The 24,871-nt window shown below is 37.7% G+C and overlaps 1 protein-coding gene across 1 annotated transcript; it reads left to right on the forward strand.

The window, feature by feature from the left end:
- Nucleotides 1-811: 811 nt before the first annotated feature.
- RXFP2 (relaxin family peptide receptor 2) lies at nucleotides 812-24,091 on the forward strand (the record flags this gene model as incomplete). Its single annotated transcript, XM_084306302.1, has 18 exons — nucleotides 812-824; nucleotides 1,019-1,192; nucleotides 3,051-3,128; nucleotides 4,219-4,324; nucleotides 5,312-5,383; nucleotides 6,887-6,958; nucleotides 7,888-7,959; nucleotides 8,345-8,416; nucleotides 9,706-9,777; nucleotides 10,448-10,519; nucleotides 11,567-11,638; nucleotides 12,938-13,009; nucleotides 13,143-13,214; nucleotides 17,236-17,307; nucleotides 18,765-18,994; nucleotides 20,511-20,921; nucleotides 22,443-22,661; nucleotides 23,856-24,091. The coding sequence occupies 18 exons, from the start codon at nucleotides 812-814 to the stop codon at nucleotides 24,089-24,091; spliced, it is 2,187 nt and encodes a 728-aa protein (XP_084162428.1).
- Nucleotides 24,092-24,871: the final 780 nt, after the last annotated feature.

The following is a 24,871-nucleotide window of genomic DNA, read 5'->3' on the forward strand; positions in this document are numbered from 1 at the left end:
GATCATAATCCAATTTGCTTTGTCAAACTTGAATTACACTTTTCAAAGAATTTGCTAAATAATAAAAACAAATAAATAATTTAAAAAAAAAAAAAAAAACAGCTGCACAATGCAAAGTGCTTTACTATGTTTTGTTTATTCTGCTTTTTTTTTTTTAGCATTTTTTTTATAAGAAAAGGGTTTTCTTTTACTAGATTTTCATAAAATCTCTTGAAAGCTTTGTGGAAAGAAAGAAGTGCTTTTGCAAGTGCTCCATAGCTCTAATGGAATAATATAGCAGATTTCCTGCAAATGTTCTGCAGAAATGCAGTCTTCTGTTACGTGTGCTGATACAGGAAATAAAAACTACTATCTTGCTTTTAACATCTTGTCTGAATCAGTGATTTACAAGACTATAAATCTAATTGAATTATTGCAGATATATATATATTTCAAAAGTAAAGTGATAAATCTGATCCCACTCTTTGCAGATTCATATCAGAATTTGACTTGCAAATTGCTCAGAGATTTTACTGCAGTTGTGTGCAGTAAGTCTTACAAGTTGCATCTCTCTGATGTGCAAGTGAACACTTCTCTATTACCTACCTGCCTTCAGCACGGGAAGTGGCTTTCCACATGCTCTGGCTGGAAATTCTCTCTCCACATAAGACTTCCATCTCCCTGTGCCAGGAGCACCAAAACTCCACTGCCCTGTCCACCCACTTACATGTTTTACAACGTAATGTTCACACCAGCAAGGAATCAGTCTACCAGGAAAGGATACTGATAAGCATATTACTTATTTATTTAATTATTTATTTTTTGGCTAGCAATGTGTTCAGCAGGTAAAGGAAAAGAGAGAAGAAAAGCAAACAGACCCTTTTAGATGTCTCTCCTAGATTCCAGATGGAGAAAGCCATTTCTAGATGATGCTATAACGAATTAAAATGACATGTAACATACTTCAAAGTGTAAAATGAAATTGCTCTGTCACATGCAGTGGTTGTAGCTTCATCATTTTTTATATACTCTGTTCTAGAGGAAATGTCTTTCCATATTTTCTCAGAGTCCTGCTTGATGGAAGGCGTTTCTGTTGACGTGGTCTGCCAAAAGGGTTATTTTCCATGTGGAAATCACACAACGTGCCTCCCACGGGCATTTCACTGTGATGGCATAAATGACTGTGAGAATGGTGCAGACGAGGAGAACTGTGGTAAGTACAGCAACAGCTGTAAGTGTGCAGAAACGAAATCTAGCTGTGGCATGTGTTCCTCCAACTAATACACATGGAATCTCTAACAGCCTTCAGATGATCTGCAAGCCTGACAAGTCTGGGGTTTTTAGTGTGATTGAATATTTTAATTTCTTCAGTGAATGAGGAAATTACACCATGCTGGTCAGGATGCCGGCTGGCATGCTGACACCATGCCAACTGACTAAAGGCATGCCCCAGGCGGACTCCAGTGGTGAAAATCCTGCACAGTCCTCTGCTGTGGAGAGGGGGTAATCACTGTGTGGGGAATCCTTCAAAGTGGATGCATGGGCTCCCACAGATAAATAGGGGTTCTTAGACTCAGTAAGGCTTTTCAAGAGCAGATGATTTTAAGTATTTTAAGAGTTTTAGTTATATACATATGTCAGTATATGTGCATGAGCACATATGAACTTGGAGGTGGTCATACCACCATTCCTCTTATTGATCTCCATGTTTGCTCTCAATCCAAAAGAGCTATGAAGAAGTGAGGTCAATGAGACTGATCTCCTTTTCTGGGCTAAGAAACAATCCCTGTTTTGCAGCATGGTTCCCTCTACATCACATTCAAGTTGTGAGACTCTAAAACATGTTGGGTCAGAAGCTAATGTGTCAACTCTACTGTCATATCCTGCTTTGTATCCTCCCTCCAACCTATTTCCTAGTGTAGTTCTTACATCGCTTTCACTTCTTTTTCTTCTTTCTAGGTATTCCAAACCACCCTCCTGTGCCTCTTTCCTTCTTCTTTACCACCACCCCTCACTACCATCTTTGAATGGGGTCCTTTGTATTTGTGACTTTCCATGTGGCACATTTCCAGTGCCATTACCAACTCCAAAATTCACCTTGGCGTACTAACACTGATTGCTCAAAGACTGATATTCTTCGTATAAAATAGAGATTCCTATCTTCTGCCAACCTATTAAAAATTCTATGCTATACAAACATTAACTTGTTTTCTCTCAAATACAATATAACTTGTAAAACTGCCTATTCATTTCACTGTTCCATACTTGATCTGTACTCATTATTTTCCATGGTTTGTATGAAATCTGAGGTCACCATTTGTATTCATTTACTTGAAATTGGTGTAAACTTCCTGTTTTTTACTGAATCACTTTCTATGTTTTCATTCCTGTCCTAAAATACTCCCATTATCATGTACATTTTCACTGTAAATAATTTGTAACTTTCCATGCTATACCATGTACTACAGCATGGGTTTCTCTGCTATGTTAAGCATTTTATTTTAGCATTCACTTATTTTTTTGTCACAGAATCACAGAATCACAGAATCACAGAATTTCTAGGTTGGAAGAGGCCTCAAGATCATCGAGTCCAACCTCTGACCTAACGCTAACAGTCCCCACTAAACCATATCCCTACGCTCTACATCTAAATGTCTTTTAAAGACTTCCAGGGATGGTGACTCCACCACTTCCCTGGGCAGCCCGTTCCAATGTCTAACAACCCTTTCGGTAAAGAAGTTCTTAAACTTCTTGTCAACACATCTAATAATATTTTACATCATCTTTAGATTTCTCTCTGTCATGGTCATAGTCTGGTGCACTTCTGACATTCCACTTGCATGAGATTTCTTAATTTGGGTTTATAATAGGTATTCATAATCAACAAAAAAGACAATCAAAACAATCATTTTGAAGATTTACTTTTGCTTACATCCCATATCAGAAAACAGACAGAAAACAGATACACCCCACAGTCAAAATACATGTTCTCTGGTATTAATGTTCTGGTTTTCATTAAAAGTTGATGTAGAATTTAAAGTATAGATGACAAATATTAACACTTCTTATAGGAGATAACAGTGGATGGGCAAGTATCTTTGATATGGTTCGTGGAAAGCCTAATTATCTGGATTTATCAGAAGAATGCTGTAAGTAATTGCTGCTTTTTCCATTTCATTGCCATTCTGACTTAATCCTAAGTGCACTATAACACCCTTATTAGTATCCTCACACTATTTTACATTTCTAAGACTTTTCACTGCATATACATATTTACTATAATTATAGAGGTATCTGGAATTTTAGATGAGCTCAGGGAACTCCTTTGGCTTCCCAGAGCTTTTTGCACGCACACCAGGCAGAGCAGAGTGAAGCTGTGTGGAGCATATTTGTTAGTGCCAGGTTGCAGCTCTGCAGACTTGCAGGAAAATAGTAATTACATTTTTGGAAACTTTTGGAAATTTAATAATTGTTTTCATCTCACTCTGGAACAAAAGAAAAAAGGTTTCTTTGTGAAGCTTTTTTTTTTTAAAAAAAAAAAAATTAAAAAATCTTGAATTGGTTTACATTAAACCCTTCTAAAATATTTTTCTTGCCTACTGATGAGGAGTCATAAGCCCCAAAGCCCCAGCTTAGTCAAAGTAGTACAGTTCTGAGACAGCTCTTCAGAAGAACTGCCAAGGAGGGGCAGCCAAAAAGCCTTTAATTGCAGCAAGCAAGGACAGCATTGTGGCAAGAAAGAAGCAAGTTTAGATGCTGTGTTCCCGCTTGTCTGCACTAAAATCAAAGCATCCAGTTTCTCAGTGAGTTGTAGTGACTTTAACTAATCTGCATTCTCTGTGGAAACTGTTGTATCAGCAATTTCTCAGACATTCTCATTTGTGTGTTTTCTATATATTTATATATAGAGAGAGTATATCCTGTCTTTCAGTTAACCTTATTGCAGCTGGTACTGTATTTATGGAGAATAGGATTTTAAATTTGACTTATGTTTTACCTGTGTTTGAGTTTATTATGTGTAAATTACTGCAGTCTTAGGAAGCACAGCAGCATCTTTTAGAGCCTTCCTGACAGGTGAACCTTACAAAGGTAATTTGGGGAAGGGGGCATGTTAGACATCTTAATGTCCAATTCCTTTCTAAAAAGGGGTCTTAGAGTGACACCCCATCTGATCAGAAGTACTTGGTGGGTGTAAGACATATATATGTAAAACACTCCCTCAGTAATTCATTTTCCTAGGTCTCCAGCAATACCCAGAAGGCTGCAGCTGCATGGAAACAGAACTGGAATGTGCTGGAGTTAATCTGAAGTCTGTCCCACTTGTTTCAAGTAATGTAACCGTCCTGTAAGTGGAGTCCCTTTTGCTCCCCAACATAAAGCTGTACTAGAAACGAAGATATGCCTGAACATACTTTGCATAGTGCTGAACTCCCAAATGTGGGCCCTCTGCACTCAGAGACTGCAGAAAAGAGCAGCCCACTATAGGTACTTACTAGGGATTTACCAGTATGTAGTGAATGCTGTGAGTGTTTGGCTACAAGGTCCACTTCAGGATGGAATTCATTTGACAAAATATATGTGTGTCAGCAGTGTAAACCAGTCATCTAATACAGGTCGTAGGAATTGCACACAGACTGTGTTTACTTCTCTCCCCTACAGAGAGTTTGGGTGTTAGCTGAGAAGAGGATTTTGCACTGTCCACGTTACAATTAGGCGAGTTGAATGCCACTTGGGTTTGTCATTCCTATTGCTTCAAGTCTGTGGGCCCCAGGGTGCTCACTAAAGATCACTGGTTGTGCAGCCAGCACTCGGGTAATGGGCACCCACCAAATATTGCTGAAGTTACCGCAGCAGGAATTTCAAGATTATTGCTTCTTAATGATGACTCAGAGCTCCCTATTTCAGCTTGCCAGCTCCAGTTTTACAGGCTGTGAAAACGTATGTAAGGCTGAATCCTTGGTAGCATGGGAAATTCCCAAAGATCTGCCTGGATCAGCAAAGGGAAATATTTAGAAGAGGCCAGTCCTAAAACTGAGTAAAGAAGTTGGATGGCTTTCAGTTAGCTTGTTCAAGTGGTCAAGTGCATTTGCTTTACAAAGAGATCAAAGTGAGAACTGTCCCTCCCAGCTAATCCTGGGAGGGCACTGAAGCTTCACCTGGGGATTCAGACAATGAGGATGGATGACAAAGAAGCTGAGGAGGCTACCAGGCTTCCCAGGCAGTGTGATGCACCCAAAGTAATGCACCCAGTGTTAAGAAATGCAATGCAATGCACCCAAAGACTTTTAGACTCTGAGCCTGTGTTTAAACATCAGTTACTGATTACTTTTAGGTCACTCGCACACAACCAGATCCATTCTCTTCCAGATGAAGTTTTCAGCAAGTACACAAAGGTGAAGAAAATGTAAGTATCTTGACAGTTTATTAAAGCATTACATGAGTCCAGGACTGCATGAAATGCATAAAATCAATGCACAGTCACCTCTGTGTTCACTTTTTAACAGTAATGCACAGCACTTGCTTTCAAAATTGATGTTTTGATCATGCTGGTCTGCCAGTCTAGCTGGATAGGCACAGATGTGGGCAGCTTCATACACAGAGATCTGGTCTCAGTCCCTGGCACAGAAAAATAAGTAAGCAGAAAATAAATCTGCCAAATAAGCACTACTGCCGTTTGGTGATGAAACTGCAACTTACTGTTTTATAAGGTTAAATAACACATCTTTTAAATTTTTCCCTTTTCTTTCTTTTTTGATGCCTCAACACCATGGAAATCAAACACAAATTATGAAATTAGCTGCACACATGGCAAGTTCTACTATGTAGTCAGTCCTCTCATAGATCACTGGTACATTTTTTCAAGCTGGATGGTGTCTTCCATGTTCTTTATATAGTAAGTGGCCTTCTTATTGGAATTTGACTTGGAGGGCTTCCAATACAGCTTCCTCCAAGTTCCTGTAGGAACCAGTCTGCCTTCCACTGAGTTATGAAGAAGGGAGATATTTGGATATTATGAGGTAGAATGACTTGTATCCTTTTTAAATATGGCCGTTGTTAATAACAAAAATAAAAAATAAGAATCAATCAATGTCAGCACTGTAATTGGCATCTCCCTCAAATAAATTCTTACGGGATTAAGGTATACATATAAAGCTAGCAAATATGTGGTCTGCATGAGAAAATGGACAAATATGAGGGTAAAAATTCATATGACAGACATATGATAAAACCTCATTAAAAACAAACAAACAAAAAAAAAAACAAAACATAAATACACAATATTTGAGCTCACCTTTTGTTTTGGATTGGATAGTGTATGCCTTTTGCTAGATAATTCCTAATGACAGCTCAAACCACCAGAAGAGATTAGCAGCCTTCAAGCATTGCCTTTCCATGGGAAAGGACTGTATAATTTGAAGAGTGGGCAGGGTGCTAACCAATTTTATATAAACAAAATATATATGCCACTAATTTTCAGCAGAGGTGCGCCACCAGATTCAATGTACATTAACACAAGTGTCAAGAAGGATGGCCTCACTATTTTTTACGTTTCATAAAATTCAAAATAGTATGCCTGCACCCTCGAACAATATTGGCTTTTCTCTCCAGCCTCCAGTGCTTTCTATTTTGCACCTTCTTTTTTATACCCTATGATATTCTATTCCAATAGCATAATCAAGAAATGAGAATGACACGACCGTGTATTGAATAGCTTCATAGAAGTCATTAGAAAGTTCTGCTCTTGTGGAAAATACTGAATCTGACTTCAGTGGTATTACATCAGGCATTAATTTAGCAGTGTGCTTTAAATGGCAGAAGGGGATAAATAGAGGATTATGAAATATCTGCAATTATAAGAAGTTAATAAGACAAGATTATCCTGTTTTTCTTACCTTTTCTATACTAGATTTCTACAAAACAATTGCATCCAGACAATATCGAGGAGAGCATTCTTTGGACTATACAAACTTCAGAAATTGTGAGTACAGTATTGTCCTAGTTTTGCCTTTTTATATCACACCCTGCTTCTTGGATATCACAGAGCAAACATCCTTCCAAAAAAAATGGGAAGTTGCATCAAAACTTCCACGCTTCAGTCTCATTCAAACACAATTCAGCATATTTTAGTAGCTTAAGAAAGGTGTTAGAAGTCAGCAGTCCCTGTATTTTAACTCCTGCTGTGACTCTAATTGAACTCTGGGACAAAGACAAATCACTGAACTTCTTTCTTTATCCTCACTCACCCATTATAAACTTCATTTGGTATGTGTACCTGACAGCGCCTCATAGCGCCTCATTAGTTGATTTTCACAAAACGTGTTGGCTAAATTATTCAGATGTTGGTATTTGTAGCATTTTTAGACAGTATTTCTCAAAATCCAGGTACTTCCAACAGATGATAAAATCTCAGTGCCTTTGAAAATCAGGCTAATCTTACAGGCTTCTTATCAAGTTTGGAATAAAAAACTACAGTTATTGACATTTTGACAGATCAATGTGTATTAATGCATAGTGTTTTTTTACTACATCTGTCTTGATCTGAAATAGTGTATGTATAAGACCTAGGCAAAAGTTGTCCATTGCATCACAGCAAAACATATCTACCCCTGTGCAGCACAAAACTATTCATAAAACACATTTTTAATGCTTTACCAAGCATCATTCCACATATAAAATATTAAAAAGCATTAAGTCAAATGCTATTGCCCTTGCAGTAGCAGACAGCCTTTTATGAGATAGTAACCTTAAAATACAGCATTTTAAAATCCAGCATTGCCTGTCACAGTTGTTTATCTTTCTGGTTGCTCTCATCATGTCTGAATGTTTTTGGCTTCCTCTCTTTAAAATTAGTCTACCAGGTTTGAGATAGCATTATTTTAGTTCCAGCGTTATACTCTTTGTCAACAGGTATCTCAGCCATAACTGCATCACCAGCTTGAAACCTGGGGTATTCAGAGATCTACACAAACTGAAATGGCTGTGAGTACCCATTTTCTCCTTGTCTGTAAAAGTATTATTCATTTCTAGCAACGTATGAACGTATTTCTAGCTTTGGTCTAAAAGGAAAGAAACAAAGCAGTAAATCTATGTTTGTACATAGCATTCTGTACAAAAATATTGTGAAAGATTACAGCCTGCAATTCCTTATTGCTGTTACAAAGACTACATTTCAATTTTTGGAAGTCTAGTTATTCTGGGTCCATTTTCTAGGCCTAGTGATTCTGGAATTGCAGACAAGAAGCTTCCTTGTGGTTTGCTCAATTTGTCCTTCTTTTCGCTGTTTCCTTACAAGGACCACTGATATAGAAAGAAAAAAAAAAGAAAAAAAAAAGAAAAAAAAAAAAAAACTATTCTTTCTTTCCAGAATTCTGGATTATAACCCAATAGCGAAAATTTCACAGCAGTTATTTACTGGCCTAAAGTCTTTGTTTTTTCTGTAAGTATTGCTCTTACACATTTTCATATTGATATTGTTCAATACCCAAGTAGCTTTCCCTTCTATCTTTTTGTTTTTCCTCCAAATTCCTTCATTTTCCCAAGATTTCAAGCATATCCTTCATGAAGGAGTCACGCTTGCCAACTCCCAATACTTACCTATTCTAGATTCAAAAGTGGATTTCTCAAAAGCATTTTTCACGCTAGGACCACCCTAATTATGTTTCAGTTAAAACTAAAGCACATTCTTGAAGTTGTAAAACTGTTTAGGATCATATCTCTTTTCCCTGAACACCTATAAGAAACTCATGATCTAAACTGAAAATTAGTGAGTACAACCTGGAGAAACCTAGCCTCTCCTTTTAGAAAATGAAGAGTATCTAGGTATTGAGATAATTCACCATGCAGATCCCACTGTGATGACTATAACAGAAATTCCATTTCAGACAGAGATTACAGTGCGCAGGAAGGAGAAATGATATCCTATAAGTTCCTTCCACCACCCTCAACAAGTAAATCAGCACCTGAGAAGTACAATCTCAGTTTCTCATAAAACATAGCAGCTGTTTTTATTAGTATCCAGGGAAATAAATCATTTGGTTTTGCTAGTGGAAAATGCATTTTTTTGCTACTAGTCCTTTGGCTCAGGGCAGAGAAGATGAAAAACTTTGCATCTTTAATTAGTCAATGACTCAAGTGTCTCAGCTAAGCTCCTGGTAGGCAGCTGCGGCCACCAAAGCTGGCATTAGTAACTTGGAGAATTGAAATACCGCCCTACCCTTATCCTCCATACCCTTACCAGCTCCCATGGGAAAGAGCTTGAGAAAGGTCAGAGCACATGTGGAAAACCTACAATACCAGTAGTGAGGATTTAACATTTTTAATGGACACATGGTTTTGTTTGTTTGTTGGTTTGTTGTTGGTTATGTTTTTAAGGGATGGTGGGGGGCGGGTTGATCAAATCAATATGATTCAACATATTTCTCAGTCAATGTATCCATTGCTTATTAAAGAAAAAAAAATATTAAGAACTAGCAATTATTTTTCTGATACTAAACATGTTTTGTTACTGGCAACTTACTCTTTTTTTTGTTCTTTTTTTTTTTTTTTTTCTTTTTTTTCTGTAGTTCTGTAAAATCTAAATTTGCCTTAAGTTTTAAAGCAATGTAACTAACCTAATCTTGGGATTTTCTCAAAAGTTTACATTTGCATATCTTTCTTACACTTACATATTTTGCTGTGAAGTATGATAAAACATCTTGTTTTCTAACCATGTTTTAATTTATGAAGATCAATGATAAACAATTCACTTGAGACTCTTCCTAAGAAGATCTGTAGTGAAATGCCTCTTATTAACTGGATGTAAGTAAATCACATGAAAGTTTCCTTTGCTAAATTATTGTATCATTTTCTGTGAAGACAAAAATTCATCATTTTTTTATTCTGTTAGTCCAAGCCAGGTGTGACATTCTAAAAACAGTAGAGCTTTTGCCAATGTTGAACCTCATGTTGTCTCAAATGCCTATCTGAAAGATACCACAGTTCTCTGCCAACATAAACTTTTAGAGCTGCTTCTTGTTCTCATGACTCTCATGAGCTTAACAAAATTCTGTCTTTCACTTCAGTTTAACAAAGAAAATGAAGTAAGTTATTGTGAATATGTTTACCCTAAGCATAACTTAGGATAAAATAGACATACGTTGCAATTAGATGTAAAATCTCCACCTAGTGGCCTCTATTTATTCTGGTATACAGACTACATATGAGAAATGAAAATGTATTACTTTACTATTGCTGAAAGGGTTGGTGAGCTGGGCCATAAATAAAGATGAAATCACAACAAAGAAAGGGCTATACTTTTTTTTGTTTGTTTTTGACATTTACATTCATATTTAGATCTAGGTAATAAATTAGGGTTAATTTTGGAAGAAATAAAGGAGGGACATAAAAAGGAGATTATGCAGGAGCTTGTACTCCCTCCTGCAAAATCATTCTACAACTCATGAATAACAGTTTCCTTATTGTTATTTAGGGATTTTGAAGGCAATCGTATTAAGACCTTAACTAATACCACCTTCCTAGAATGTGATGCGCTCACGGTATTGTAAGTAAAAGACATAAAAACAAAGCAATAAAAACCTTTTGAATATGTGTGACTCAGTTCTCAACACAGTATTTGTCTCAATATATAAAGCCTAATCAGGACAGTTGTGCTTTTGTCAGGGAGGTATTCTTTACCACTAAATGAATTATTGTAAGCATAGTCACATGGAGCATTTTGGCAATTGTCATGATATCACTTGTTTCAACAAAAAGAATAAGAAATAAGCATACTATATGCTTTCTGCCTTGTGACCAGATCATGAGTACCAGGCTTTTCAAACTCCATGAAGTCCTGGGACTCGCAGTCTGATCACAAAGCAGACATAATACAGTATGCCTGAATCTCAACCTGCAGATGTTTTTTCTTGCTGAATTCATTCCTCCTTCAGACTGGCATATTCCCATGCAGGGGATAAGCAAAAAATATCATTGCTGATAAAATTAAATATTTCTGTATACAACAATAATGCACATTCTAACTTTTTTCATATTCAGCTATAGTTCATGTAATACAGAGGAAAGGAAAAACAGAATCTGAAGGGGGATCTGAAGGAAGATCATGAAGAAAAACATGTAAAGATTCAGAAATATGAAGTGTTCCTTGTCCTACTTGGTGTGGTGTCTTACCAGTGAGGAAAGAGAATTCCCTGCAGTGGGATGGTATGAAACCCAGTGAGAGCAAAAGGAAAAAACAAAAACAACACACCTAAATTTGAATATGTCACTTTCCTGTCTGGACAGCAAATCCCAGAGCTTTCAATCAAATAAAATTTCATGTTGCTCTCTTACGTAGCTAATTGCTTGCTTTTAATTAATGCTAAGGACAGTATTACTTAACTAACTCTTTAGCCTTGTGTAGGTTTGTTTTGCAGTGACCGCAACACACCTTGCAACTTATACAGCTTGTAAAAATTAGCCAGGGTCCTATGGAAGGTCTAATACAACTGAAAAAATAGAAAGCCAGGTAGTGACACAGAAACACAAAATTAGCCCTGTATATTAAATTGAATCATTAGGTATTTAGGCTAATACATATTTTCCTTTACAGGATTCTTCGTGGAAATCAACTTCACTTTGTGCCGGCATCTACCTTTTCCTCATTAAAAGATTTGGGGGAATTGTGAGCTTTTTACAGTCTATTTTTAAATGATAGTGTGTGAGCAGTAATGCCTGTCATCTGTGAGTGTGTTGTCCCTTTCCTGCTAAAGGTGGGCCAGCAGGCCATGCAGAAGCAAGCGCTGGAGGCCAGGAAGAGGCCAGCAAGAGGGAGCTGTGCGTAGTGCCTTAGGCAGCACCATGGGGAAGGAGAACCTGATACCTCTGATTATGAGGCTTTCTGGGATTTGCAGCAGGCACAGTTCGTAATGTATGGGCTAAAAAACAAGATCCCCCTGTATCCAAGTGACCATCAGGCTCCTTCCCCTCCTGGAAACTCCACCTGGGTCTTCTGCAGCCAACAGCATTTCTGAGTCTCTTTGGATCACTCTGAGGGTCTCTCTATTCCCTGTATACTCTACAGAAAAATAAATGGGACACAACGGCTGCTTTATGGAGGTGGACCAGCCTCCTCCCTTTAGCTTTAAGATTTTAAGCTACTTTTAGATGCTAGTCTGCCACTTCCCCCAAGGATGAGCATGGATGCGTCAGGCTCACCTGCATGCAGCAGCACCACGCTGTGTCCGGGGCTTGGCTACCTCGTTATCTGGCATGGTGTGTTTAGACAGGAACAGAGAATGGCTGCAGAAGGAGCAGAAGCCAAAAAGAGAAGGGAAAGCTGGAAGGAAAGCCACCAGTGGCTGGAAAGATGCGAGTGATTGAAACGGGCTGCTAAAGGCTGTTGGAAGAGAACAGCAACTAGAATCATTTGTTAAAGACACTGATCTTCTGGCATGGTGGAAACTCCATGAAACAAATAGCTTGTTCACCAAAAACAGTCCTTACCGTGGGATTTGTATTTATTTTGCTTTGTTTTTTCCACGCTCTACCTATATTAAATGTGAAAGCTTCACATCTATGTAATTAGGCCTTGATTCATCTCACCTCTCAGCAATGATTAAGTTCATAAATTATACAGAGACCCTCAGGCAACCAGGTTCCCAAATTAGATACCTCAGCTGAATGAGGTATGATGAATCAGAGCTAAAATGATCCATGTTTAGCAATTGCCAAACATCAGTGCCTGTACCGACTGGCTTCAAAGTGACTTATGGATAAAATTAGAGCAAGGAAATATTGGATGAACAAAGAAATTATAAAAGATAATTTTGCTGCTATTAGACTTTTAAGCAAGGTGGTATGCCTCCTCAACTATGAAAAGAAGGAAATCTGTGTCTTCGAGTTTTTAAAGTTTGTATATTGAAATGGATAGTGGAATACTGGGGATGAATCTGATTTCTCTTGTTCTCCCTGTTTCTTGAAGGGATCTGTCCAGCAACAGGATTACAGAATTGCCATGTTATATTTTCAAAGACCTGAAGTATTTACAAAAGCTGTAAGTTATAAATGAGAATTCCCAACTGAACTTAAATGTAATAGTTTATTTTGTCTTTTTTTTTTTTTTTTGTCTTTTTTTTTTTTTGTCTTTTTTTTTAAATAAAGTTAGAAACAGTTTCTGTTTCTTTTAGGAATCTGTCTTTCAATCCACTTTCTCACCTCTCAGAGGATCACTTTGAAAGCCTTCAGCAGCTTCAGTCATTGTAAGTAAAATCAGAAATATTTTACTAGCATAATACGCTAAATAATATCCTTTCTTTCCAGGAGAAATATTAATGAATTGCAGAACACTGATTGTCACTCGATTAGATGCTGAATGTACTTTAATTTTCTATTTCTACAGGAGTCCTCAACACCCTAAGATAGCAGGCCAAAATGCATGATTTACAGCCATACAGTTTGCTCAGTTTTACTGCTATTCACAAATGATGAGGCTAGGAGAAAACAATACACATAAATAAAGAACAAATTACACAAGAAGCACAGCTAGGCTACCTGGGCAGATCAGGACCTAAATAAATTGTAAGAAGTATTTTAGAACCTCTATAAAATCTAATTTGTGGTGGTTCATAAAATATTCACTTCATTGTGTTGATGACACGTGTTGAAAACCACATTTTTTTTAATTAAGTATTTTACACAAAGCTTGAAGTCAGAATTGTTGTTATTTCTTCTTTAATTCACAAAGATTCACTCATCTAAAAGAACATCTAATTTTATTGGATTCAGGGTTGTAAAACACGAGTGTAACATCTTTTTAAAATTGTCATTCTGTGCTATATGGCTTTTTCTTAGAAAGCTGTCCAGAAGAAGAATGAGGTGTTACTTTTAAATAGCTGAGCTTCAGTTCACACTATTTTTTGTTAAGCATCAGGAAAATTAATTCAGGAAAACATCCTGAATTAATCCTAATGATGAATCTGGACAGCTTTCCTGCAACTCATTGTTTGGTAATTTTCTCCTGTGCCATACAGTTAAAAACACTGTGCTGAAGTCAGTGTACAGGATAATATTCAGTTCCTCTTCATAGACCCTATATGTGAAGTGTCCATGGGTAACAGGTGGGTAATGTGTCTAAAATCATTAATGTAAGGGTACAATTTAAGAGAATTCAGGAAACCATTGCTTTTTGAGATCCCTGCTGTACTTTTCCTGGCTGCCACTCCTGGAAGTGTTTGGTCTTTCGCAGGCCCTGCGTCCTATCTGTCTGCCCACATGGATGTCTCAGATACCACAGGACATGTCAAGTAATGCCTGATGGAGTATTAGTCTGAAGAGCAATTCAAACCAAAATCTGGTCTATGTTGAGACAAACCATTTTCCAGATCCCCTTGACTGTATTCACCACTGACTCATCCAGCTGACAACATGTAGGACTTTGGTGTCATTGGAGATGCCCTTGGAAATCTATCTACCCCTCCTGGTTGTCACCTCCTACTCCAGAAGGCCACAGGACTCTTGTAGGTCTTGTGCCATGTTAGCTATTTCTTTGTGGGCATCTCAAACAAGTGTCTCCAGGGCATATGAAGTGCTTTTTTGTGGATAAGTGAGTCTGTCATGTGGCAGCTGTGCCAGAATAACTTCCTTTGAGGTTCTTTGTGAAGTGCAATACAGCCCTTGGTACCACTATTATTCACAGAACTAAATGCAGTAAGTATAACTTAATATCAATATTCCAGTCCATAAATCACCACAGGGACAAGACAGTAACCTTAACAGAGGACATTGTTTTGAAATATGGACAGAGACATGCTCTGCTGCTATATAAACCTTGACCAGCTGGGAAAAGTGTAGTTATTTCAATCTGAGAGCACATTAACCGTGATAGATATGTTGCTGCCAATGTAACAGTACCACCTGCCTGCCTGTCAAAATGATTGTCTGATCTGCGTTTTCAACTCAGAACAGGCAGTACGGGAACAAAGAATGTAAGACAGACATAATGTCAGTCTCCCAAAAATCCGACTGGGTTAGAATTAACCAGAACAAAGTGCTCTCACTACGCATTCATTTTTCCACAAGACTTGCTGACAGGATGACAGGCATTTTACTTCATGGGATAGACAGTATATAATCCAAAAAAAAAAAAAAAGAGAGAGAGAGAGAGTTTTTAAAGTTTAAAATCTTGTGGGGGGGAAAAATAATGCCACTGAGCTTGGGCTTGAACATGAACCGAAAAGAATCTCAGCCGAATCCTCTGGTGAAAATGGTAAGCTGCAGTCCAAGTACACCAGTACCTGCAGTGCATGCATCGTGCAATGGACTCGTAGAACATGGCAGGTTTCCATTAGCATTTCCCTCTCTGTCAGGGGCATACAGTTAGTTTGCTTTGCCTATGTCAGGAGACTGTCTTACTGTTCAAATCACAGCTAATCAACAACCCATTCCAATTGCTTCTTTTGTTTTTCCATTTTAGCCAAAAGTGTGAAATAATGAACTTCTCTCACTGTTTCTCGCCTTGCTGAGCTTGCTAACTCTCCTGCACAGGCCCTCCTGGTACTGTATCTGTACAATGAAAGTCTATTGGGATACTGCAGAATGAAGCTTTGCTTTCAGATGCTTCAGGAAATGCTTTGTGAATATATTCAGTATACAAAGTGTCTTTTCAGGGCTCTGTCACCATTAGGATTTTTAAAGAGCTGAATACACCTTAGTACTGGTTTTGCTTGCATATATGTAATAGAAAATATTATACTGGCATTTTATTTTTACGGATTTTTAATATCATCTTCCCTCCTGTATGGGGTATGTGCCCTCCCTAGTCAGCAAGTCCCATTGAACCATGCGATGTCAGAGACAGAAGGTGGGTGGGTGGTTCTTTTCCTAAATGGTGAATGGCTCATAACCTGCTCTCCTTAGGCTCTGCTCAGCATCACCCTGGGCAATGCTAGCTCACAAGGGCCAGAACAGCTGGGCAGAATGGACCACTAGACCAATGGACCATGCCTGGGTCTTGTCCCTCTTCATTTTACCAATGCAGACATAATGTGGATGTCTGCCTGGTTATTCAACCTAATATTTTCTAATGTTAAATTTTTTGATATATTTTATTTGTAGTTTATTTTTCTAAAGACTTCTTCTCTCTGAGGCTCCCTCTACAGTCAGCAGACAGAAAGAAGCCTTGCAGGACAAGAGTCTCCCTTCTGGCTCTAAGGGAGACTTAACTCCAGCCTTAACTACAGTGTGGAGGCCTGATGTCAGGTGAAACAAAACCCAACACAGGCACCTGAACCTACTCAAACAATAAAATTAAAAAAAAAAAAAAAAAAAGTCATCTTAACACTTTGGGTGGCAAGTGGGAGAAGGACCTGGTCCTCACCTGCAAGCACACGCTCTAGTGATTTGTCCTTCAAGTTGTACACACCATTGCTTGAATCATTCCCTGCTGCAGCGTCTGCTGCTAGGCAGCTAGTAGCTGTGGTTTGTGCAAATCATCTCTGCCAGCACTCCAAAAATGTGACAAAATATCCAACTTCTGTGAGCTACTAGCCTGTCCCTGTGACTGCCTTTCCTTCCAAGGGGAGGCCTGTCTGTACTGTCCACAGCTGCTGCTTCTAGTAATCTAGATGCAAAAGATCTTTAGAGTCCTTGTTGTTCCTCAGCTGGCCCACAGCTACCTCCCACTACCTTGAATTTCTTATCAAAAACTTGCAGGGCAATGTTATTCTGAATAACAGAGGGGAATTCCCCCTTCCCCAAGGAAAAGCTGAGAGAATTACACATTTTTCCTTCTTGTGTTATTTCTTCCTCTCTTCTTCTGATTCTTATAGCAGAAGCTGTCTTCTGTTTCTGCCTCTTCTTAAATGTTTCCAGGTCTCTGACTCCTTTGTTGATCGGAAGGCCCTTTGGCCAAGGTTTGTAATAATAAGGCTTTAAATTGCACTGCTGTGAGCAGCTAAGCTTAGCACCCAAGGGAAGGAACAAAAACCTCTATCAGCAAGTCATTTTTTGTACATCGGTTGTCAAATGGCCTAAATGCAAAGAGAGCTCAGGTTAAATGTATATCCTGATAACACAATCTTCCAGTAAAAAGCTCTGTGATAAACAGTAGTAGGATCATTCTTACTGAATACAGTCAGGATTTTGCCATAAAATTGTTTCTTTAAGATCTTTGGTTTAAGAAAATGCTCACTTGTGTAATTCTAATTTTGATAACTAAAGAAAACCCTATTGCATATAATTAATTTACAGATCATAACATTTACATATTTACATATTTTACAGAGACCTGGAAATGATTGAGATTCCAAATATAAATGCAAGAATGTTCCAGCATATGAGGAACCTCTCCCACATGTATGTATGCAAAATAAAAGAAAGAATAATGACGTGGGTTTTATTTCATGCAAAAATGTCTAAAACCATCCCAAGTTGTGTTTCCAAGTTACTTCAACAGGGAGCCCAATTTCTGGAAAAAAAAATAGATTTAATATTTTAAACAGAGAAAGGAAACAGGCTTCTTGTTTAGTTATCTTATTTTTAAATTGTGTCACACCAGTCTTTTTCTGCCCCTAACACTTCTTTTTCTGGCTGAAATTGAATAAACGAAACTAGTTGCTTACTTGGGAGTTCCTGTAGCCTTAAGCTTAGGAGGCAGAAGTAGAATATGTCATTCAGGAGCATCAAAACTGGGAACTGACTCAGGAAACAGAAAAATAATTATATTTTGAACATGAGTAAAAGCCATATATGTTGATAAAGACGATAGAATGTGTGCCATACAACCATTTTATCTTGGTATCATAAAACATGCCTTTTCTCTTCACAATATGTCACAGCTAGATGCCAGAAACACCGGGTGCCTTTAAACTACTATCCCTGATTTGAGGCAAACAGCTTCAGGAACATCACACTTCTATGTGTATACTGAAATGCCTGTGTCTCTTTAAATATTTAAAGTGTCCTTCTTTATGAGAAATTTTCATAAACCATTGTTCATACAAGTCACAATTCAATCATGTTAGAATTTCATTTGTAAATCTATCCTAGTTTTTATATTTGATATTCTTGTTCTTTATTCATCAGTATCATTTCACAAATAAAATGGGAAGTTTTTGAATTACTGATAAATACAAGAACTGGGTTTGATTTTTGATATTTTTGTTTCTTTAACACTGAGTCACTGTGCAGTATTTCTTCAATATAAAAAGAAACATCACTTATGGACAGGTTTAACTTTAAACATTTTTGTATCCAGTATTCAGAAAACACTGGAACATATTTTCAAATCTTCCAGAAGCCAGCAGGCTGTAAGGATGCAATTCAAAACAACCATCTCCTTGCAGGCTTTACTCTGTTAGAGCCTTTGTGGCCTGTCCTACAGGCCTTCTTTATGAAAGCACTGCCACTGAAATAGAGAAATATTTATATGAATAATGAATGGTCAAGGAACTGGAATGTTTGTGATCTGATATGCTGAAATCCTTAAATGTTCATTACCAAATTTAAGTCATTCCACAGACATTTCATGATCTGTTAATGCAGGCAAAATCCTTCTGCCAGGGAACCGTAAAAGATCTGCTTCTCAAGCACCTTTGCATGGACAGCAACTACCTGCACACTGACAAAAAATAAAGTAAAATAAAATTAAAAAAAGATTAGCAAAGTCCTTCAAAGGTTTGTGAAAACAAGTCTATCAGCTCTGACCATTCCTCTCAAGTCATATATGAACAAAGGGCACATAACTGCATAACTGGTATGGAGCCGTGACTTGTGTTTAACCCACATTACATGGTAATTTCTTTCCTTTTCAGCTACTTCAAAAAGTTTCACTACTGCTCCTATGCACTCCATGTGCGAATATGCACGCCGCTAACAGATGGGATTTCATCCTTTGAAGATCTCTTAGCTAACAATGTTCTGCGAGTATTTGTGTGGGTCATAGCTTGTGTTACATGCTTTGGAAATCTTCTTGTCATTGGAATGAGATCATTTATCAAAGCAGAAAATGAGACACATGCCTTGTCCATCAAAATTTTGTGTTGTAAGTATGCATTAAAGGTATTCATAATAAATAGATTAGTATATTAGTACAGTCAATACATATATAAAGTAATATACTGTATATATATGATGGATATAATATATAAAAATAATATACTACTGTATAGTTAATACAGTACTGTATATACTACTTTTTAAACTATATATAGCATTAAGTATGCCTCAGTAATTTCAGTTTGCATTCTGGGCACAAATATAAGTGAATATACTAGTTTCAGTGCATTTTTGAAAATTATGCATTATCTATTTTTGCACTATTTTCCAATATTCTAAATGAAAGTGTATGCCAGGAAATAGCTAAGGTCTTTCAGTTCCTTGATTTTAGATACTCAAGATGTGTACAAAGAACCTATGAAACTTAAACATTTTACTTTATTATTTACTACTTTTCATTCTGCATTAAAGATTATGAACAAACCAGCCAGTGGTAGACTACTTCCTATCTGAATTATTCTTTGATCATCATATGCCCTTTTTTGGCACCAGAAATAATAAGTGTTTCTACTATTTTTGAAATATTTCACAACTCAGAAAAAGTGATTACTTCCAAACAATTGCACCATATGTTGTCCAGCAGTCCTTCCCAAATTAAGAACCCTGGAGCCAATAGAAATGGGGTACTGACTTCAGACTTTCTGTGGCCAAGTCTACTTCCTTGAAATTTATGGTGCAATAGGGTGATGCTATTTCCTGGTGGTTAACCCTTTAAAATCATACAGGACCTATTATTGCTTGTCATCTCTTTGTTCAAGTTAGCCAAGCCTATAAACTCTGCTTTCTGACTACGTTACCTTCACACATGAAAGATTTTATCTTGCCTGACTTACGATGGTTACAGTGCAGATGTCTATGAACTAGTCACTTTGAGATCTTGTTATAGTCAATGGATTGTGCAATTTGCCTAATTCTAATTAGATAGATACTGTAGGTAGATACATATTGTGGATGTGTAAAATTAGAAGAGGTGAATCCCTGGCAAGATGTCAGAAATCATCTGTGTATTTTTTATAACAGTGTCATTTATTACATGGTGTCATTACACTACTGTGTAGTGCCGTAGACCTGTCAAGTCTTCCACGCTCTCCCTGGGAAACTTGTAGCTTGCTCCTGGCTGAAACTCTGCCACAGCTGTATCTGGACCCTGCTCAGTGCCCAAACATTGCTGTGGCCTCTCTCCAGGGCTGGATGTCTCCATGCCAAACATGCAGGGATTCAATATCGCATTGTCCCCAAAAGCCACCATGCTGGCTACAGCCAAGGAGTTTGACCCAAGGTCCTTGCATATGCGCCTGTGGGATCCCCAATGGGCAGAACTTTCATTCATTTGTGACCAGGAGGCTCATAGCCCCATATCACATGACTTAGCAGCAGTGAATTCTCACTGGGTTAAATCATTTTTGTATGCCAGCTAGAGTTTGGCTAGGCACAGAAGTATGATATACATAAAGTGTTTCGTTGCTATTTTCAGTAAACTGTGAAATCTGTTTCTTAAATAGGTGCTGATTGTCTAATGGGGGTGTATTTGTTCTTCATTGGAGTTTTTGATGTTAAATACCGTGGACAGTATAAAAAATATGCTGTGCTGTGGATGGAAAGTTTACCGTGTCATATCATGGGGTTCATCGCCATGCTATCTACAGAGGTCTCAGTCCTATTGTTGACATATCTGACCTTGGAAAAGTATTTAGTGATTGTCTTTCCCTTCAGTAATATCCGCCCTGGAAAGCAGAAGACAATAGTGATTCTTATATCCATATGGATTGCTGGATTTGTCATAGCAATAATCCCATTCTGGGATGTGGACTTTTTTGGAAATTATTATGGGAAAAATGGAGTTTGTTTCCCACTGAATTCTGATCGAATGGAAGAAATTGGAGGCAACAGGTATTCCCTTAGTATTTTTCTTGGTAAGTTTAATTTTTAACGTGTCATAATTACTGATTAATATGATTTTACTAGAAAAAATACCTAATGAATACTCACTGGTAGACGCACTTTTCAGTACACCATTAATGTTCGTGTTACAGCAGTTTCTAAAGGCACGCAAGAGGACCAGAGCCTCATGTGCTGGCTGCACTCTTAAGGGTCTGTTACCTGAAGAGTTTAGCACCTATTTTTAACAAAACACATGTGAATGTAACACAGAAGAGGAGAAGACATAGAAGGAAATAGGAATTTGGGTAATAACAGTGAGATCATGCAATTACTTAACTATATTTTAGTTTGAAACCTTTTCATTTTGATAAATCTGTAACATCAGCAACCTTCAATGACTGCTCAGCATCGTTTTCACTGCATCACAGGAAACTGTGATGATATAAATAACACGGGACGAAACTTTAAAAGTATATCTGTATGTGCATTATACTGGCAACGAATAATGATTAAATGTATGTATATAAAACAAACTTGAAAGAAACAGAATAAAACCAGAAACTTCAGTCTGAAATATGTATGAACTGGTTATGCTCAGCTTGAGCACTCGCTCACAGCAAAGACTGAAAATTATTCAAACTGCTGCCAAACGATCTCCTCCGTGACCTGCATTTGCTAAGCTGTATAGGTTGTTTTGCCAATACACATACATTTACCTTTTATTTCTCAATCTCAAGACAGAAAACCTACATACTGAAAGATGAAAGCTGTAGTTTGTTTAGAATTATATTGAGTAGAAAGTAAAAAATGCAATACATATGTCAAATCAAATTCATGTAATGATTTCCCATCAATAAAATGATCATGTTATGCTTTTCAATTCTTTGACTTTTTTTTTTTGATCCATATTTCTGAGCAAGTGACTGTTTCAGGTGCTGGGATCTTGACTGAAATGGCTCCTTCGATGGCTTTCAGCTCTTTATTGGAGCACTCCAATATGCAGAGTTGCCATCTGATGAATTTTTAAAAGTCTTGCTCTGCAACACAGCACCGTGTGATTAAAATCCAAGTTGCACAGCTTGCTCTGCACATGTTCTTCCTTCAGGAATTTGCGATGGATATTTATACAGAACTGAGGAAGGCTGTCTGAAATGAACATACGCTTTAGAGTGGTTTGTCACTTTGCTGGGGAATATGTCGTTCTTTCATCACCATGCTAGAGACCTGGAGGCACTTTCTGGTGCAGATTTATCGCAGCATTTCTAGTCGGGAGATCAGATCTCTGTGGAATCATGAGCCCCCCCATTGTGTGCATTAACTGTGTTTCTATAGTAACTTCTTACAACTTGTTCACATCTCACTGTGTAACAGATGGGAACACGTGGTATGCGAGCGGGCTGTGTGACACTTGACAATATTGAGGAGCTGCTCCTAACATAAAAATTTTAACCAAGCAATGGAGGAAAATCAAACAGGAGTGGTGGGAGAAAGGGGAGAAAGGAGCTATTGTCATCATTTCAATGCCATTCGATTTCCATCTTGTTTTCCCACAGGTGTGAACCTGCTCGCCTTCGTCATCATAGTATTTTCCTATGTCAGCATGTTTTGTTCCATTCAAAAAACGGCCCTTCAGACATCAGAGATGAGGAGTCACATTCACAGAGATGTTGCCATCGCCAATCGATTTTTTTTTATTGTATTCACTGATGCCATCTGCTGGATTCCTGTCTTTGTCATTAAAATCCTCTCCTTATTCCAGGTGGAAATTCTAGGTAATGCCGTTTAAGAGTGAGATTTCTTTTGGTAAAGATTCAGTTTAAAGCAAACCAATTCTGCCAGAGGAATTCTATCAAGCTATGGGTGAAGAGGAAGTATTGCCCAAAATGTTTGTCTTCATCTAGGTTCAGAAATTGAACTTTAAAGTAAATACATAAAACCTTAAATGCATGTATGTATGTGAGAACAATAATAGGTTACCCAGCAAAGAAGTTTTCTTCTACAGCTGCAAAATCTCACAGTAATATGTATGAGTAAGTCCATAAGTCCATCACGGACCACGCTGTCCCCTATCTGCCCCTGAGAGGGTAAAGAGATGCACGCTTTCATAGCTCTCCCCTACTGCACTGGTTATATGCAGTCTTGCTAGCCTGGCAGCTGCTAACAGATAACACTGTAATGAAGGCATCCTGCTTTCCCATTATAATTTTACAAAATTGATGCCTCATGTTTGTAGAAAATTGGTAAATAATTCCCCACAAGATGAAAGGCATTAAAGAAATGTAGTAAATTGACAATGGTTTTATCATAAAACCTTTTCAGCATCACTGGCAGCACTGAATTCCATTTGCATAACCAGGAAAAAAGTGATTATAGGTGGGTAGTTAAAGATAAAGCATGTCCACCATGAGGGTGTGCAGCAGACGTACAACTATGGGTAAAGTGGGATTCAGGATGGTAAAGTTCATGGCTTTCTGAGTGAGTAACTTCACCCCTCTGATGGTGGCTTTTGTATGGCATTTTGAGCCCTACTGATGAACACTGCAATGTAAACACTAGGTATTACTGAGGTTGATTTTATATTATTTTGTATTGAAGGGGATTTAGATTTATATTAAATACTCTCCTAAAGAGAGATGGGCCTCAGTTCACATTTAGTGCTTTTATTAAATTCTAGTAGATATATATATATATATATATATAAAAGCCACTCTCTGTTAAAAAGTCCTTTTTTTTTTTTCCTCCATTTCATCAAAACCCATGGTGAGCTCAATGAAAAACACATTGAGCAACATTGAAAGGGTTTCCCTTTCTTGTAAAAAATGATAGTATGGTAGAATTCTTCAAAAATGACATAAGGTGACATAAAGTTAAAAAAAGAAAGACAAAGTTAAAAGGACGTAAAGACATGCTTACTCCTATAGTGTTCTTACAAAAGAGCATACTAAGTATCTCATATTTTTTCCTAGACACTGTTACTTCCTGGATAGTGATATTTGTTCTGCCAATAAACAGTGCCCTGAACCCCATCCTCTATACTCTCACAACTACTTTCTTTAAGGAGAAGCTAAAGCAGTCACTGGGCAGTCGTCGAAGGAGGGCAATTTTCAGAAGCAATGAAAAAGTCTTGGCCACTTCAGTCATGCAGACAGACGATTCCCTCGCCCATAGCTCTTCATTTAAGCTTGGACTTTTACAAAAATAATTCCTGAGGATGGTGCTGACTTTCACCAATTTACATGTGGTTGTTTGTCATCATGATAATGGAAAGAGGACCTAACTGCCTTACAACTGTGCTAATCTCCTTGAGATTCCTATGAAGAGTCTTTTTGGCAATTACCATCTCTGTATGCGTCTTCCTGGAAAATAAAAACACAACTGTTGTATTTATCACGCAAGATTTGTATTATAGTTTGAAACACAGACAGACTGGACTGGGGCTAAAGGTGGCAATACTTTGCAACTGTTCATCCCTGTTCCCCAGAGGGTCAGTGCATCTGTACTTGTTAGATATAGTTTTTGTATCATATATTAGTTTAAGGCAAAGGACCTTTCTAGAACATCTGTCTCATTTTGACTGTACTAGCAATTTAAGGATATATCCTCACGGTGAAGTATTTATCCCAAGTTTGGAAGCTCGTGGGGGGAAAAGGCCAGAATATTCTATGCAACATGTGAATCTATATTAATCTTGTAAGATTTAAGTAATACGGGGGCTCTGCAGAGTGGTGAATGTCTCTTTGTGCACATAAAGTCACTACTCAGAACTGCAAGAGCTGAGTAGTGTTATTATAATATTTTAAGGCACTAAAAGTTGAGTGAACTTCCTGTGTAAGCAACAGAGCCCAGACTGAAATAAAAATTAAATAATGAAGCTCTCAGAATGATCCTTGAAAGCAGTCGATTCAGTTTTCATTGCATCAGTTTTTATGAAGCATAGGCATCCTGGCAGCATGGGTGAGCACAGGTTTGTGGGAGCATTTAT

Source organism: Netta rufina, assembly GCF_964035555.1.
Source record: "Netta rufina genome assembly, chromosome: 1".
Taxonomy (NCBI): Eukaryota; Metazoa; Chordata; class Aves; order Anseriformes; family Anatidae; genus Netta; species Netta rufina.